This window comes from Podarcis melisellensis (assembly GCF_964234715.1).
Source record: "Podarcis melisellensis genome assembly, chromosome: 7".
In the NCBI taxonomy this organism is placed as follows: domain Eukaryota; kingdom Metazoa; phylum Chordata; class Lepidosauria; order Squamata; family Lacertidae; genus Podarcis; species Podarcis melisellensis.
The window spans coordinates 1,974,492-1,991,037 of record NC_138539.1 but is presented as its reverse complement, the minus strand read 5'-3'; the positions used below and the strand labels follow the sequence as shown (position 1 = coordinate 1,991,037).

Genomic DNA, 16,546 nt, shown 5'->3' with positions numbered 1-16,546 from the left:
ATTGAACAAACCAATTTTTGACACAAACCTGCTTTTCAAGTCTTTATTATTATTATTTATGGAATTTATATACTGCCCTGTGCCTGGAGGTCTCCAGGTGGTTCACAGAACAAAATCAAAATGTAAAGCCACAAAGTATATAATCAAAATGAAAACAACAACCCAATAAGCTCCTTTCAATAAAGTAACTTTTCTTGGTCCATTTTTAAAAGCTGTAATGGCAGGTAGCGGAGCTGGGAAAGTCTATCTGAGTTGCTACCCATGAGAGGAGGTAATGCAGTCATACCTCGGGTTGAAGTAGCTTTGGGTTAAGCATTTTCGGGTTGCGCTCCGTGGCGACCCGGAAGTAATGGAGCACGTTACTTCCAGGTTTTGCTGCATGCGCAGATGCTCAAAATGACGTCACACACATGCGCAGAGGCGGTGAATCGCAACCCGCGCACGCAGGTTGCATTTGCTTCAGGATGCGAACGAGGCTCCGGAGCAGATCCCGTTCACATCCAGAGGTACCACTGTATTCAGGTAGATGGACTCTCTGGCCTGGAGTTCACATGCAGCGGTATATCTGTAAGAACAAACGTTGAGTTCAGCTTCTAAGAATATAATTTTGAATTATTTGCAAGCAGGTTTCCTTGAAATGGTCTCCAACTCCACTCTAACTCAATCCTGGTTCTTAAGCAGTGAATTAGATCCCTTCCCTGCAAATCATTTCCCTCCCCCAACAAGTTTGTTGGATGACATGATCCTAGCATCAGGGAATGAGATTAGGGTAAACCTCAGCATATTTCACCCCCTCAGAGGAAGTTACAGAGGAGGGACAGCTTGCAAGGAGGTGGCTCTGGGAGCCTCAATGTGGCTTGAGGGGATCTCCATCTCTCTTGACTGTTCTGTGTCCACCATTGGTTCTTCCTTCAGTGACACACATTTTGTGCTTCCTTTGCAGGTCTCTGGTCTTCCCCAGTGCCTGAAAGCCGTCTGCATACACTCAAACATGTCCAAGACCCAGAGAGAGGCTGCTATGGACAGGGTGAGGCGACTAATGTAGAGGCTACGTAATCCTTAATGTAACTGCAAAATTCTAGGGTGCCCTGGGCTCCTTCCAGCCTCCGGTTTGCAACTTGTAAATAGTAATAAATTGGTAGCATGCTGTCAAATGCTCAAAGCACAACATGCCTTAAAAAAAAATAATTAAATTTTATTTAACATAATTATTACAAAATACAAGCAAAATACATACAAATACATACATATATTTTCAAGATAAGCACACATATATAAAAAAAGAATAAAAGAGAAAGGGAAGAAAAGAAAGAAGAAAAATTGGAAGAAGAAGAAAATTTGGAAGAATTTCTTCCAAATTTATTCTACAAATATCTCAACAATAAAATTTCATTGATTGACTTCCATCGCTTACACTGCACTTCCTATATACATTTTAAGCAAATTTCTATCTGTTATTCTGTATTTTTCCCATACAATCTCATACAAATATTCTAATCAATGCCTGTAATCTTTACAACAACCCTGTGGGGCAAGTCAGCATGGTAAGACTTTTAAAATTATTTTTATAGAAATGTTAAAATTGGAAATTATGGCTCCCAACTTGCTGGCTTTCCATGCTTGCAGGTCAAGGCTGGGAAGGTTCATGTGCTCCTGCTGTCCCCCGAGGCCTTGGTTGGGGGAGGCGCCTCGGCCTCCAGTTGCCTCCCACCAGCAGATCAGCTGCCCCCAGTAGCTTTTGCCTGCATCGATGAAGCACACTGCGTCTCAGAATGGTCCCACAATTTCCGCCCTTGTTACCTGCGCCTCTGTAAGGTATGGAATCTGTGCGCACAGAAGCAAGATGCGACACAGGTGTGTGCATGAGGAACACCTGCAAGCAGCAGAGCCTGGCTAGGTAACACCTTCTCTCCGGCAGGTTCTTCGGGACCGCTTGGGCGTGCGATGCTTCTTGGGCCTCACAGCCACCGCCACCCTCTCCACTGCGCGGGATGTGGCTCATCACTTGGGCATCCCAGAGGCCAAGGGGATCGCTGTGCGTTCTGCTGCTGTCCCTCCAAACTTGCATCTCTCTGTCTCTGCAGACAGAGACAAGGACCAGGTGAGTCTGGGGCCTGACTTGCTGCCTATCACTACTCTGTGGGAGAGGCTCCATCTTCAGAAGTCTTTCTGGTTGCTGATTTCCAGCCGTATGTTGTGGAGTCTGGGGAGTGTTGTAAACAAAATCTGCCCTTTCCCCTTATGGGGTATCCAAGAGCCCATATAGAGTCCTTACGTAGGTTCCCTATCGGTAGGAGAAAATAACACAGGCCAACCAGAGAATATTGAGAAGCAAAGCAGTTGGTAAGCCTGATCTTTATTGATCTGTTGCAACAGGGTGCTCCCCTCACAGGCAGGAAAGGAGGGGGAACCCAGAACAATGTCGCGCAAGGCCTTATATAGACTTTTGAAATTGCCACACTGTAGATCAAGACCACCGCCAGAAACATCATACATAAATCACAGAAGGGATGTAGCTCAAGACCACCACCCCAGATACATCATATCTACATCACAGAAAAGGCGGTCTAAAACAGAAATTTGAATGTTGTTTTTCTCCTCTCATCGTTTATCTCATGTCTGGCACGTTACTAGATTGGATACCCTGCTTACTAGATTGGATTGCCTGGGGAGCCTGGCCAGTCTTTTGTAATGATAAATACTTACTGGTAGTTCCTGGGCCAGGTCACAGGCTCCCACCCTATTCATATCTTAAATGTGCCCTTAACTCATTATTTGTGAAGGAAAAAGACAATGGAGAGGTTTCCCACTTTGACCTTGCAAAGAAATCATTTGCTCAGTTTGGGAATCAAAATGGTTTCAGGTCGGTCTTCCTGTGCTGATCTATATACGTTGCTTGGTTGGTACACTTATGAACATTTAACATATACCTAAGACCTCAAAATTCCTATCATAGAAGGATCCCTCGTCTCTCCGGTGATGGTCTTTTGGCATTCCCTTCTTCCGCGCTGAGCAATGCATGTCACTTTCCCTCGAGCATCTAGGGAGGCAGTCCTGCATCTCAAAGTTGCCAACTTTGTTCTGATTCCAGGCCCTGGTGAACTTGCTGCAAGGGGAGAGGTTTGGAAGCCTAGACTCGGTCATAGTTTACTGCACACGCCGCGAGGAGACGGCCCGGATCGCAGCCCTTATCCGCACGTGCCTCCAGGGTGTGAAACTCAGAGAGCCCCCCAGTGCTGAGGAGCAGGAGGAGGACAGCAGCAGCCTCGCTAGCAAGAGGAAGAAAGCAAAAGGTGGTCGTCACTGGCTTGGCTGGTTGTTTGGAGAGGCAGGCTGGGAAATGGTGGGGTCAGAAAACAGGAGAGCTGGTGGTTTTCCCCCCCCCAGTTCTCAGGCCAAATTGAAAATGCATTTATTTATAGCCAGCTCTACTCCAGAGGCCTGGAGTGTGTCATAATAATTTTTTTAAAGCTGAAATACCCTGTAAAAATATAACTAAAATTACTGGGAACCACCTAAATTCCAGCTACACAGTGGGTAAAGGTAAAGGGACCCCTGACCATTAGGTCCAGTCGTGGCCGACTCTGGGGTTGCGGCGCTCATCTCGCTTTATTGTCCGAGGGAGCTGGCATACAGCTTCCGGGTCATGTGGCCAGCATGACTAAGCTGCTTCTGGCGAACCATAGCAGCGCACGGAAACGCCGTTTACCTTCCTGCCAGAGCGGTACCTGTTTATCTACTTGCACTTTGATGTGCTTTCGAACTGCTAGGTTGGCAGGAGCAGGGACCGAGCAACGGGAGCTCACCCCGTCGCAGGGATCGAACTGCCAACCTTCTGATCAGCAAGTCCTAGGCTCTGTGGTTTAACCCACAGCGCCACCTGCATCCCTACACAGTGGCTACCTTGCACTTAACCCCAAGCTTCAGAGTGTATAGTGTAACATGTCCCAAGGAGATACTCAGGCACACAGAGTGAGAAACTGAAATATCCATGCACCCCAGGAATCCTTGCAATGTGGCTCAGGGATGCTCTCTCAGGTTACTCACACTAGCAGCCTTTAACAGCAGCACCGCATGCAAAAATTAAACAGGGCAGCTTCATGTTCCGCCAGCCCTTTGGTCAGGGCTCAGCCTGACTCCCCTTTTCTTTGTATATAAGAACTAATATGAAAGAGGCCTCCCAGCATTCTCACAGGCCTAAATGAGTGCCTAAATGAATACCTCAAAAGTCAAGGTTCGAGGACAGAAATCTGGCTGAGTCTGGAATAACCTTGTGAAGTGAAAGGATAAGAAAGAGGGATTTATATCTAAATGTTAGGATAGAGATGATAAGGAAAACAGGAAGACACAATGAGAGATAAAGGAGGTTCTGTGGGATTGGTGGAAGTCAATGTCTTGTTGTTTTAGTGTTTATAGTATTAACTTGAAAGATAGGGATTTGTTTTTTGTTGTTTTCTTTAGTTTTCAAATGTTGGTTTTTGTGTGTTTATTGTTATTTTTCGATATTTTTCGGATTGTTGTTGTGTGGAAAATACTAATAAAATTTATTTATTTTAAAAAAATATATATGAAAGAGGCCTCCCAGCATTCTCACAGGCCCATATAAAATCACCGTAAACAGTGGGCCGATGAGCACTCACTGATCCCAACCCTAACCCTGCGGAAAGCCAGCTAATTAGACTTTGATTTTGACCTGTTTTTAGGAGGTAATTTAATTATTGTTTAATTTTCTACGAATGTTATATATTTGATGCTAGCTGCCCTGAGCCCATTTTCGGCCGGGGAGGGCAGGATAGAAAAAAAAGTTTATTATTATGTTATTAAAAATAAAATAAAATTTTGTGCTGCCATTGGGAGTTGCATCTGTTGAGTTTCTCCAGAAAGAAGCTGCAGTTCCCAGTGCTGGAGAGCAGTTCTGGACGGGGAGGGTGGGGTATAGATATTATTATTATTATTATTATTATTATTATTATTATTATTATTATTATTATTATTATTATGCACCGAAAGCCTCTCAGAGCTCTGTCAAGTGAGCCTTGTTCCTGTTCTCTCTCTTTTTAATCCCATTTCCTCGTAGCCAAAAAGAGCATCCGCCGCCCCCTGAAGTGGATTGCCGAAGCCTACCACGCCGGCATGTCTGCTGCTGAGCGCCGCCGGGTGCAGAACAACTTCATGTCCGGCCAGCTGCGGGTGGTGGTGGCCACGGTGGCCTTCGGCATGGGGCTGGACAAGTCCGACGTGCGGGGCGTGGTGCACTACAACATGCCCAAGAACTTTGAGAGCTATGTGCAGGAGATCGGGAGGGCGGGCAGAGATGGCAAGCCAGCCCAATGCCACCTCTTCCTGCAACCAGAGGTAAGGCCTGCTGGACTCTGCTCGGGTTGTGTGATGAGTTTGTTGAGCCCTACGCAATAAATCCCTCTGCTCAATCAGAGACATACCATATTTTTCGCTCCATAAGATGCACTTTTTTCCTCCTAAAAAGTACGGGGAAATATCTGTGTGTGTTACGGAGCATATGTGTGGTCCCTGGAGCCAAATTCACCATCAGATCACGTAGCATGTCCATGGCTACAGCCTGCACCAAAAAAAACCACGCACCCACTGTTTCGTGGGGCCGCAATGGCACAAAAACGTGGTTACAAAGCACCGATCCACATGGATCCTCAGGATTTTTGCATTGGGTCACCCCAAATTCACCGTCAAATCACATATGTCTGTGGCCACAGCATGAACCACAAAAATCATACCTCCACTGTTTCGTTCAGAAAATTTGTTTTCTTGTTTTCCTCCTCTAAGAACTGGGTGCGTCTTATGGTCAGGTGCGAAAATTTACAGTTTTTATTGTACATTATTTACAAGGTACAGAGCATCGCTTCAAGCATCTGAATCATCCATAGCAGATCCCGGGAATAGGAACTTCCTGCTCCTCCTCCAGCAAATCAGTTTGGGCAATCCCAAACGCCTCCGTTGTTCCGTGCGTTTTAACCCCCTCCTGTCCTGAGCTGATGGAACAGGTCTTCCCTCTCCCTCCGTGCCTGAGCTGGTAGAGAGGTGCTGATGTTCGCTAACATCGGGAGCCTTGCCTCCGCCTGAGTGGCTTCCCCTTGCTCTCCATCCCTCTTCCAGTGCTGCCTCTTCTACCAGCCCGTCTCTCTCCCCCTCTTTCAACTCCGGAGCCTTCCATGCCAGCTCCGTGACAGGTTGGTCCTTGTGGGAATTCCTGCCTGGTGGCAGCAGCTCCTGCAGTCTGTCTCCTTTTCCCCTTCTCCCACAAAGTCACACGGCTGGCCTTCTCTCTCCCTAGGGCGAGGATTTGCACGAGCTGAGACGGCACATCTACGCTGACACGGTTGACTTCTTCACTGTGAAGAGGCTCGTACAGAAGGTTTTCCCTTCCTGCAAGTGCCAGGAGCTGCATGAGAAACAGCAGGAGCTCAGCAAGGTCAGGAGAGAGAGTGGAGAGGAGGGCAGAGATCTCTTGGGGTGGCGTTGTTCTCCCTGATGGCCTGCAGGGTCAAAAGTGGTGGCAGCCGTCGCCGCTTCTTCATTTGCAGTATCTATTGCCCACTCTTTGAATGTTTTCAATCCCAGAGCAAGGCATAAAGCAATAAAAGTAAGCAGTGGAAAACAATATACAAAAACTACAAACTCCTATAAAGAGGATCAATGAACAACTCAGTTCTGTCGTAGGGTAAACAAGCAAAATTGCCACACCAGAAGTTAACATTTCCTCTTTAATGAAGTGCAGGCCTCAAGGCCAGGTAAAGGTAAAGGGACCCCTGACCATTAGGTCCAGTCGCAGACGACTCTGAGGTTGCGGCGCTCATTTCGCTTTACTGGCCGAGGGAGCTGGCATACAGCTTCCAGGTCATGTGGCCAGCATGACTAAGCCACTTCTGGCGAACCAGAGCAGCGCATGGAAAAGTCATTTACCTTCCCGCCGGAGTGGTACCTATTTATCTACTTACATTTTGACATCCTTTCGAACTGCTAGGTGGGTAGGAGCAGGGACTAAGCAATGGGAGCTCACCCCGTCACGGGGATTTGAACTGCCGAACTTCTGATCGGCAAGCCCTATGCTCTGTGGTTTAACCCACAGCGCCACCCGCAAGGCCAGGTAGTTACGTGCAAATAGGTTTTCTGGCTTCCCTCATCTCTTTTTACCAGCTAGCACGGACCGCATTCTGGGTCCTCCAAGGTCTTGTGGATATACGAGCCGATTCTGGGACTGCGGCTGTGTAAAGAGCGCTCTAGTGTCCCTGCATTGCTGACTCCTAGCCTTTTCCCCCAAGGCACCCTGAAAAATGCTTCTCTGGGCCTGCAAAACACAACCCACATTTCAGCTTGCTTTCAGAGGCTTATGAATTGCACGCAGGGCTGAACCATCTAGCTCTAAATCTCCTGTGGACCCATTCAGAACAGTGTCATAGAACTGTAGTGATGGCTCCGACCTGGTGGACTGCTCTGTCCCATGAGACCAGGGCCCTGCAGGATTTAACCTCCTTCCAACGGGCCTGTAAGACAGAGCTATTCCGCCTGGCTTTCAATTTGAATTCAGCCTGATCTTTTATTTCCTTTCCTTCCCTCCATCTCCTCTTTTTATGAAGATTACCCGCTCTGGGATCCCACAGCTAATTCTCCCCTGGTCTCCTCGCTGGCCCAAATAGGACTAATTTAGCCAGCTAACCCTGGGGATCATCTAATGTTTATTGGATGGATTTCCCCCCTAAATTGATTTTTGAATTCTGAATTTATCATAATTCACGTTTTATACTGTATTTTATGCTGTTTTTTGTGGTATCAATTAAGTGTTTTGAATTTGTTGTTAGCCGCCCTGAGCCCAGTTTTCTGAACCGGGAAGGGCAGGGTATAAGTAAAAATGTATTATTATTATTTTCACTTCTAGGATGGTGAAGTGGGCGATGCAGAGATGTTGGCTGCCTTGGAAGGGAGCGGTGAGGAGCAGCCTGATCCAGGCGACAGCCGTCCTCGGGTCTGTTACAAGCACGAGCGAGCTATCCCCATTCAGCAAACTGTGGAGGCCCTGGACTTCCGAGAGGAAGGTGAGGAGGCCAGACCAGTGGTTAACTTCCAGCTCCCACAGGAGGACGAGGACAGGGCCAGCCCCTGCCCCACAACTGCTGAGCCACCCCTTGCCCTGTGTCTTTGCTGGTGGCTGCTCAGCTTCCTTCTCTTGCTGGTCACGAGCCTTTTGCACACTCATGCACAAAGATGTTCTTAGCCAAGTGGGGAACTTGAACCATGGTCTCTCCCAGATCCTTGTCATTTAATCCCCACAACCACCCTGTGAGGTAGGTTAGACTGGCCCAAGGCCACCACCCAGTCAGCTTCATGACAGAGTGGGGATTTGAACCGTGGTCTCTCCCAGGTGCTCTAACCACTGCACAACACTGCCTTTCTTTAGGCCACACAGGGGTTAATAGGGAAGGAGTGGGATGGAGTCCCTGGGTGCCTGCATTTTTCCTCGGGCCCCATTGCCCTGGGCCCAGGTGGAGCTCCTCTCAAAGTTGGCCCACAATCCTTCTGCCTCATTGTAAAATTGGGGGGGGGGGAGATGTCCCAGTGGCACTCTCTGCTGGACTGTGTTTTATATGTCAAGCTTAAATGCAAACTTCTTTGCATTTTGTTTGGAGTGAAATAGCTCAGAATAGCAGAGCATGATACCCTTCATCTTGTGGTCGAGGCTTCAAGCCTCATGTTGGGCCAAACATTCCCTGAGTATTTCAGGGGGTTGGACCAGATGACGCTTGGAATAATTTCTATGATTCCATGAAAGGCTTTCCACCAGAGATGGATGCACAGCAGCAGCAGCAGATGCCCCCTCCAGCTTGAGAGTTTTCTTCTTTCTCCAGGTATAGAGACGCTTCTGTGCTACCTGGAATTGCACCCCCGCCAGTGGGTGGAGCTCCTGCACCCCACCTTCTCTTCCTGCCGGGTGGTCTGCTACGGTGGCCCCCAGCAGCTGCGGGCAGTGGCTCAAAGGTACGGAGGGGAAGGTGGCTTCTTGCATCACTCTGAGCAGGGACCTGGGGGAAACTGAGCACTGGGAAAATGATGGCACATGGATAAGCGTCTAAGGGAACCAGAGAGAACCCAACGGAAGAGTCTGGATTATTGGGGGGGGTGTGTGCAGAATCTGTTGTGGGTCGCATGACACCCTCAGCGTTAAAGCAAACCTGAAGATTTTGTTGCCTGGTTAAAGGAGTCAAGCAAAGCACATTTTCATGAAGCTGATTCATTCTCACTCTTGTAACAATACAATAAATTGTAGGTTTTGTCATTGTGCGCCCACACATATGGTTTCGCTGTTCTAATCGCTTGTTGCTGTATAGCTGTTTTGGCACAGGCTGTTTCGAGTATCGTTCCTGATGGGAAAACAGGATGCAAATCGAAATAATAATAGTTATAACAATTCCTTCCGTCCCCTGCTGGGCCAGACAAGGGAGCATAAAGAGCTTTGCAGCCCCCTGGCAGTTTGGCACAGCTGTCCTCCAACCCATTTCTGAGGTGTCCCCAGATGTGACACAGATTGCTGCAGTGACAGCTCAGCTGGAAAACATGAGGGCTAGAAGCCTCCTTTTGAAAAATGCTGCGTACTGTGCCAGATGCCCGCAGCTCTGGCATGATCAGGGAGAGTACCCACAGAGCCCTAATTGTATCTGGGGAGCTGGGTATTCCTTGCGTTCTTGAATCAATTTCGCTGGATGAACTGAGGCTGTCCCCTTGATGATTATGATAATTTATTAGGGGTGGATTTGAACTCTGCACTCTTCAGATCATTCCATCTGTGCTTGAATCCAAGCTTGCCAGATGAAAGTGGTGCATGCTCTAGTTATCTCTCACTTGGACTACTGCAATGTGCTCTATGTGGGGCTACCTTTGAAGGTGACTTGGAAACTGCAGTTAATCCAGAATGTGGCAGCTAAACTGGTGACTGGGAGTGGCCGCCAAGACCACATAACACCAGTTCTGAGAGATCTGCATTGGCTCCCAGTATGTTTCCGAGCACAATTCAAAGTGTTGGTGCTGACCTTTAAAGCCCTAAACGGCCTCGGTCCTGTATGCCTGAAGGAGCGTCTCCACCTCAGTCGTTCTGCCCGGAGACTGAGCGCCGAGGGCCTTCCGGCGGTTCCCTCCCTGTGAGAAGCCAAGTTACAGGGAAGCAGGCAGAGGGCCTTCTCGGTAGTGGCGCCCACCCTGTGGAACGCCCTCCCAGCACATGTCAAGGCAACAAACAACTATTTTACTTTTAAAAGACAACTGAAGGCGGCCCTGTTTAGGGAAGTTTTTAAATGTCTGATGCTGTATTGTTTTCAATATTCGGTTGGAAGCCGCCCAGTGTAGTTGGGGAAATCCAGCCAGATGGGCGGGCTATAAATAATAAATTATTATTATTATATAAATAGACCCTCTTCTGCTCCCCTACGGACTTCTCACCTGCTGACTTCTCTTCCTCCCCTTTCCCCCAGGTGCCCTCCTCTCGCAGTCTGTCTGGCCCAGCAGCGCCTGAAAGGGGTGGACCTTGCCCATGCCAGCTCTGTAGAGTTTGACGTCATTGAGCTGGCCGACTCCATGGGATGGGAGGTCTTGCCAGTGAAACGAGCTCTCCGTCAGCTGCAGTGGAGCACTCAGAACGGTAACCAGTCAGTGGGAAGCCTATCTAAGGTGGGCTGGGATGGGAACAGCTATCCCAGAGAGCAGACCTTCTGCCTAAGCCCCCAGCCAGTCTTGGTTCAGGAAGGAAGCAGAGAAGCCACATCTTGTTGGCCGCTCATCCCTTGTTTAATCTCAGCTGGAAGGTTGGGGATCGGTGGGGTGGTGGTGGTGCTGTTCTTTAGAGGCAAAGGCCTTCTGAGTGACAAGGATGGAGGAACTTGTGATTCCAAGGCAATCCCCACCCTCTTAATATCTGACCCAGCAGGGCCACAGTGGGAGAAAACTCCCTTTGGGGGCTTAAGGTGCACCAAATTCCCAGTTCGTCAGACTATTCCACAATGCCTTGCCAGACATAGTCCAAAAGAATGTGAGAGCGTATCCATTAACACACACCATACAGAGGAAATGTGTGTCATTTTGGCTGTTTATTTCCTAGCCAACCGCCTGCCACCCCTGTTGCTCCACCATCTCTTCACCTAACCACAATCCTTGAAAACGAATCCACAACCCAGTTATTTTTACTATACATGCAGAGCCCTCCTTGCACCTTAACTGGAGTTGTTTTTCACTCTACCATTCAGACATTAAAGGTAAAGGGACCCCTGACCATTAGGTCCAGCCATGGCTGACTCTGGAGTTGCGGCGCTCATCTTGCTTTATTGGCCGAGGGAGCCGGCGTACAGCTTCCGGCTCATGTGGCCAGCATGACTAAGCCGCTTCTGGCAAACCAGAGCAGCGCATGGAAACGCTGGTTACCTTCGCGCCAGAGCAGTACCTATTTATCTACTTGCACTTTGACATGCTTTCAAACTGCTAGGATGGCAGGAGCAGGGACTGAGCAACGGGAGCTCACCCCGTCGCGGGGATTCGAACCACCGACCTTCTGATTGGCAAGTAGTAGGCTCTGTGGTTTAACCCACAGCACCACCCGTGTCCCTGTTCAGCCATTCAGTTCCTCCTAAACTGGTTCCTGCCGATTTGTGGCCAGATTACCCTCTGGCGTACGTGGCACCAGCCTCCCTGATAGTGGGTCTTGCATGATTTCTACTTAACCTTCCAGTGAAATTGAATGTTGGAAGATTCAGAACTCAGACACAAGAAATGGCTTCTTCACCCAGTGCATAACTGCGGGCTCCTAAAAATGCTAGCGTTGTCCACCAATTTCAATGGTTTTAAAAGAGGGCAGACAGGCTCGGCGAGGGTAAGACTGTCAGTGGCTACTAGCCGCAACAGCTGTGTTCTACTTTTAGTGACAGATAGGTAGCCGTGTTGGTCTGCCATAGTCAAAACAAAAAAATTTCCTTCCAGTAGCACCTTAAAGACCAACTAAGTTAGTTCTTGGTATGAGCTTTCGTGTGCATGCACACTTCTTCAGATACATGCACATCTGAAGAAGTGTGCATGCACACGAAAGCTCATACCAAGAACTAACTTAGTTGGTCTTTAAGGTGCTACTGGAAGGAATTTTTTTTGTTTCTACTTTTAGTGCTGTAAGTAGTAGCCTCTGGATGCTGGCAATTGCAAGTGGGGAGAGGAGAAGAAGATGATGATTTTGGATTTGATATCCCGCTTTATCACTACCCTAAGGAGTCTCAAAGCGGCTAACATTCTCCTTTCCCTTCCTTCCCCACAACAAACACTCTGTGAGGTAAGTGCTGCTGAGAGACTTCAGAGAAGTGTGACTGGCCCAAGGTCACCCAGCACCTGCATGTGGAGGAGCGGGGAAGCGAACCCAGTTCCTCAGATTACGAGTCCACCGCTCTTAACCACTACCCCACACTGGCTCTCTGAGTGCTGTTGCTGTGCTTATGCCCTGCTTGTGGCCTCCCCCAAGGGGCACCTCATTGGTCACTGTAAGACCTGGATGCTGGACCAAGTGGCCTGATTCCGCTGCAGGCCTCTTCTTAATTCTTCCCTTCCCTTGTGGCACAGGTTCCCATGTGTCTAGGAAGAGCGGGATCCTCGTGGAATTTAGCCAGTTTGCTTTCCACCTGCGCTCTTACGGCGATCTCACCGATGAGGAGCTGGACTCGGTCTGTGACTTCCTGCACCAGAGAGTGACGGGCCGCGAAAAAGCTGCCCTTTCCCAGCTGCAGGCCTGCTTCCAGGCCTTTCAGAGGTGGGTAGGCACAAACCGGCACCACTTTAAAAGGTGGGCTCTGCTGCATGTGAGAAGCTGGGCAAAAGAACAATGTGTTCAGTCTGGTGGCAGGAGAGAGGAGAAAGAGCTCCTGTTCTAACAGGGAGGGAGAACCACCTTGCATTTAATGGACACAACAGGTGCTTGTCACGGACTGGCTGGATGCTGAGAAGGGGTGGGAGGCACCAGTTGGGAAGCCTCCTTCCGAAGGGATAATAAAGTGTTAACTCGTACAAATAATAATAATAATTTATTATTTATACCCCGTCCATCTGGCTGGGCTTCCCCAGCCACTCTGGGCAGCTTCCAACAGAATATTGAAATACAATAGTCTATTAAGCATTAAAAGCTTCCCTAAAGAGGGCTGCCTTCAGATGTCTTCTAAATCTCTGGTAGTTCTTGTTCTCTTTGACATCTGGTGGGAGGGCGTTCCACAGGGCGGGCGCCACCACTGAGAAGGCCCTCTGCCTGGTTCCCTGTAGCTTTGCTTATCGCAGGGAGGGAACCGCCAGAAGGCCTTCAGAGCTGGACCTCAGTGTCTGGGCAGAACGATGGGGGTGGAGACGCTCCTTCAGATTCCCTTTACAGCTAAGAAAGATTTGCAAAAAGAAAAGTATTCCCTCTCCCTCGTCTTTTTGAGCAGTGTGGCTTTCCGCGTCTGTGCCTTGTGCTGTGACCACGGGGGCGAGGAGAAGAGCGCCCAGCTGAAGTCTCTGCTGCTGGATTATTTTGAGAAGGATACGGATGAGGCAGATCCTGCACTCTCAAGTGAAGAGCAGGGCGCTGAGGACCTCCAAGACATTAAAGTGAGAGAAGCTGCTCTTTTCGCCTCTTCTTAATGGCACTGAAGCATAGAATGACACAGGCATCTCTTTTGGGCTTCTCCAGATTGTGGCCACAGTCAGGCACCGTGTGTGGCAATGTGCCGCTGTCTCCTGTACCCTAATCCTGCAATGCTCCTGGGACTTCATGGTCCTCATCCATTTCATAATACTATATATGGGTCTGAGTAGGCTTTCTAAATATCTCCTGAGATAATGATGGGTGGGTAGGTGAACCTCTGGCATATTTGTTCACATTAACTGTGTGCTTTCCACTAATGTGTGGTTAGGGACTTGCTCTGAAGACGGGGAGGGTTCTAATCCTGCTACTCCTCTTATTTTTCAAAGGAGAGGGTCATAACTAAGTGGCAGAGTAGGTCCTTTGCAGGCAGAAATCTCCCATTTTAAAAAGGGCTCAGGCAGCAAGGGACTGGAAAGACCTTGAGTTGCTGCCCAAAGGACGTTCTAAGCTAGATAATCAGTAGCCTTACCCTGCCCACTTTTCTACCTGTGCAAAGAAGTGAGTTCTCTTCTCCCTTTTAAGCCAGAGGTAGGAAAGAGTCCTTTCTGGAGACACTTCCAATTATCAAGTACACAATGCTGAGCAAAGACGAATCCAGTGATTTGACTTGGTACAAAACAGCTCAAATCAGTAACTAAACTCCCAGTATGTTTTGCTTCCCAATTTCAGCTTCGGGACTGGGAAGAGCAAATACGAGCTGACGTCCGCAACTTCCTGTCTCTCCGCCAAGACGAGAAGTTCACTGGCAGGGCTGTGGCCAGAATCTTCCACGGCATAGGTGAGGATGTAATTCTCCAGCCGTTCCGTGGTCTGCTCTGCTTCTTGCATCAGCACAGAGCCTGGCACTGCACAGGTTGTTGTTGTTTAGTCGTTTAGTCGTGTCCGACTTTTCGTGACCCCCTGGACCAGAGCACGCCAGGCACTCCTGTCTTCCACTGCCTCCGCAGTTTGGTCAAACTCATGCTGGTAGCTTCGAGAACACTGTCCCACCATCTCGTCCTCTGCCGTCCCCTTCTCCTTGTGCCCTCCATCTTTCCCAACATCAGGGTCTTTTCCAGGGAGTCTTCTCTTCTCAGGAGGTGGCCAAAGTCTTGGAGCCTCAGCTTCAGGATCTGTCCTTCCAGTGAGCACTCAGGGCTGATTTCCTTCAGAATGGAGAGGTTTGATCTTCTTGCAGTCCGTGGGACTCTCAAGAGTCTCCTCCAGCACCATAGGCTGAAATCCACCAAAACCTCCAGAGGGCATTTCTGCTGAATCACGATCTGATCTCTTAAGGGCAAAGGCAATTGAGCATCACATTTGCTATAGTGCTGTAGAACAGTCTTTTCCAACCTGGTGCCTTGCAGATGTTTTGGACTACCAACTCCCAGGGCGTGGCTGATGTTTGTTGTCCTAAAAACATCTGGAGGCTACTACTTTGGCAAAGGCTGTTGCAAAGTGAACAAAACTGGTAATCCTTAACTTTATGTCAGCAATGTAGGCCAAGTAGAAGGCTCTGTTGGGCCCTCTAATGGCTGGCATTGCTCTGTTTTTCTGAGAAATGACCAAACACTTGTAATTCTTTTGGTGGCTGATTGAGTTTTCTCCATTTGGACAGGAAGCCCACGCTACCCGGCCCAGGTTTATGGCAGAGACCGGCGTTTCTGGAGGAAGTACATACATTTTGATTTCAACAAGATTATACGCATGGCCACGGAAGAGATCATCCGTTGGAACTGAACTGAGCCTGCACTGCCATCTCCAGGGATGAAAGCCCTGAGCAGAGCTCTACGGTTCCCTCAAGCCTGTGTGCAGGTTGCTCAAACTGCAAGATGCAACTGACCAGCCATCATCCCAGCATAGCCAAAATAGCACCTCCTGCTCCCCTTGCGGTTTTGCAGAACTTCTCTGCAAGGCAGATGGGAAAGCTGGGCACCTGAATGGACTTCTCTGTTGCCCTGAAATAAGCAAAGGTTTTGGGGGAAATGGCTTGTTTTCATCTCCAAGCCTTTCCTATTTTTGTATGTAAAGCTTCCTTTTTATGCTTAATTTTTTACAAAATTGTCCTGATTTTTTAATATATTTTTTAATGTAAGGAAGAGTCTCTGTGCATGCCTTGCACACCATGTGTGGCGCCCAAGCTTTATCCTGGTCACCAAGTTTAATATTCTAGGAATTTTTATTATTTTTATTTATTATCTGGAGTTCTACATATTTTGCAAATCTTGAAGTGTGTTAATGGATGCCTTCCCTCCTCCCTCCAGGGTGCCAGCATTGGAGGTAGGGAGGTTGATTTAATAAATAATGATAATAAAATATGTATAAAAGGAGGACCCATGATTAAGGGTAGAACATGCACATACAATTGGGAGACATACAGGAGAGACTGGTGTCAGCAGGCATGATCTTGAAGAACTGATGGGCAGATCCTCTTCCATAAAAGAATTGTGAGGATTTGCTTTTATATGGCATTTAGAAATATAATGCTTTAAATGTTTGGCTGCTGCCCGCCTCTTCACCTGCGATAAACCTGTTTCATTGTATAGAGGGGCCTTTTACGTATTTTTTAATAAGCTGAGGAATGCTTGCATTGGTATAAAATTGATCATGAACTGACCGTCTTAATTTAGCACTGATTTTTCTCTCAATTCCCCCATATCCTTTTTGTACATTTGCCTTAATAAATATACAAAGAATATTTATGCTGCCTTCACATCTAATTGAGCAGGAACTAAACAGGTGAGGAATTTAATAGTAGTAGTAGTTATTTAGAGCATTTGCACCCCACTCTACAGCCAAAAAGGTTCCCAGAGCAGCTTGCGTACCATCAAAACAAGACAATCCCTATCCTCTGACTTAGAATTAAATAAACCCACAACACCCAAGGGAAAAGAGACAAGGAGG

The 16,546-nt window shown here is 48.1% G+C and overlaps 1 protein-coding gene across 2 annotated transcripts in view; it reads left to right on the top strand.

The window, feature by feature from the left end:
- Positions 1 to 16,344, top strand: part of RECQL4 (RecQ like helicase 4) — a 36,174-nt gene extending 19,830 nt beyond the window's left edge. For both annotated transcript variants that reach the window (XM_081918647.1, XM_081918648.1), the window contains exons 13-25: positions 944 to 1,027; positions 1,627 to 1,815; positions 1,919 to 2,101; positions 3,092 to 3,293; positions 5,078 to 5,355; positions 6,308 to 6,445; positions 7,910 to 8,066; positions 8,877 to 9,006; positions 10,494 to 10,660; positions 12,613 to 12,799; positions 13,464 to 13,626; positions 14,333 to 14,441; positions 15,261 to 16,344. In XM_081918647.1, coding sequence (XP_081774773.1) covers positions 944 to 1,027; positions 1,627 to 1,815; positions 1,919 to 2,101; positions 3,092 to 3,293; positions 5,078 to 5,355; positions 6,308 to 6,445; positions 7,910 to 8,066; positions 8,877 to 9,006; positions 10,494 to 10,660; positions 12,613 to 12,799; positions 13,464 to 13,626; positions 14,333 to 14,441; positions 15,261 to 15,382 — 2,109 coding nt within the window. In that variant the 3' untranslated portion in view covers positions 15,383 to 16,344. The remainder of the gene's footprint in view (positions 1 to 943; positions 1,028 to 1,626; positions 1,816 to 1,918; positions 2,102 to 3,091; positions 3,294 to 5,077; positions 5,356 to 6,307; positions 6,446 to 7,909; positions 8,067 to 8,876; positions 9,007 to 10,493; positions 10,661 to 12,612; positions 12,800 to 13,463; positions 13,627 to 14,332; positions 14,442 to 15,260) is intronic.
- The last annotated feature ends 202 nt before the right edge of the window (positions 16,345 to 16,546 follow it).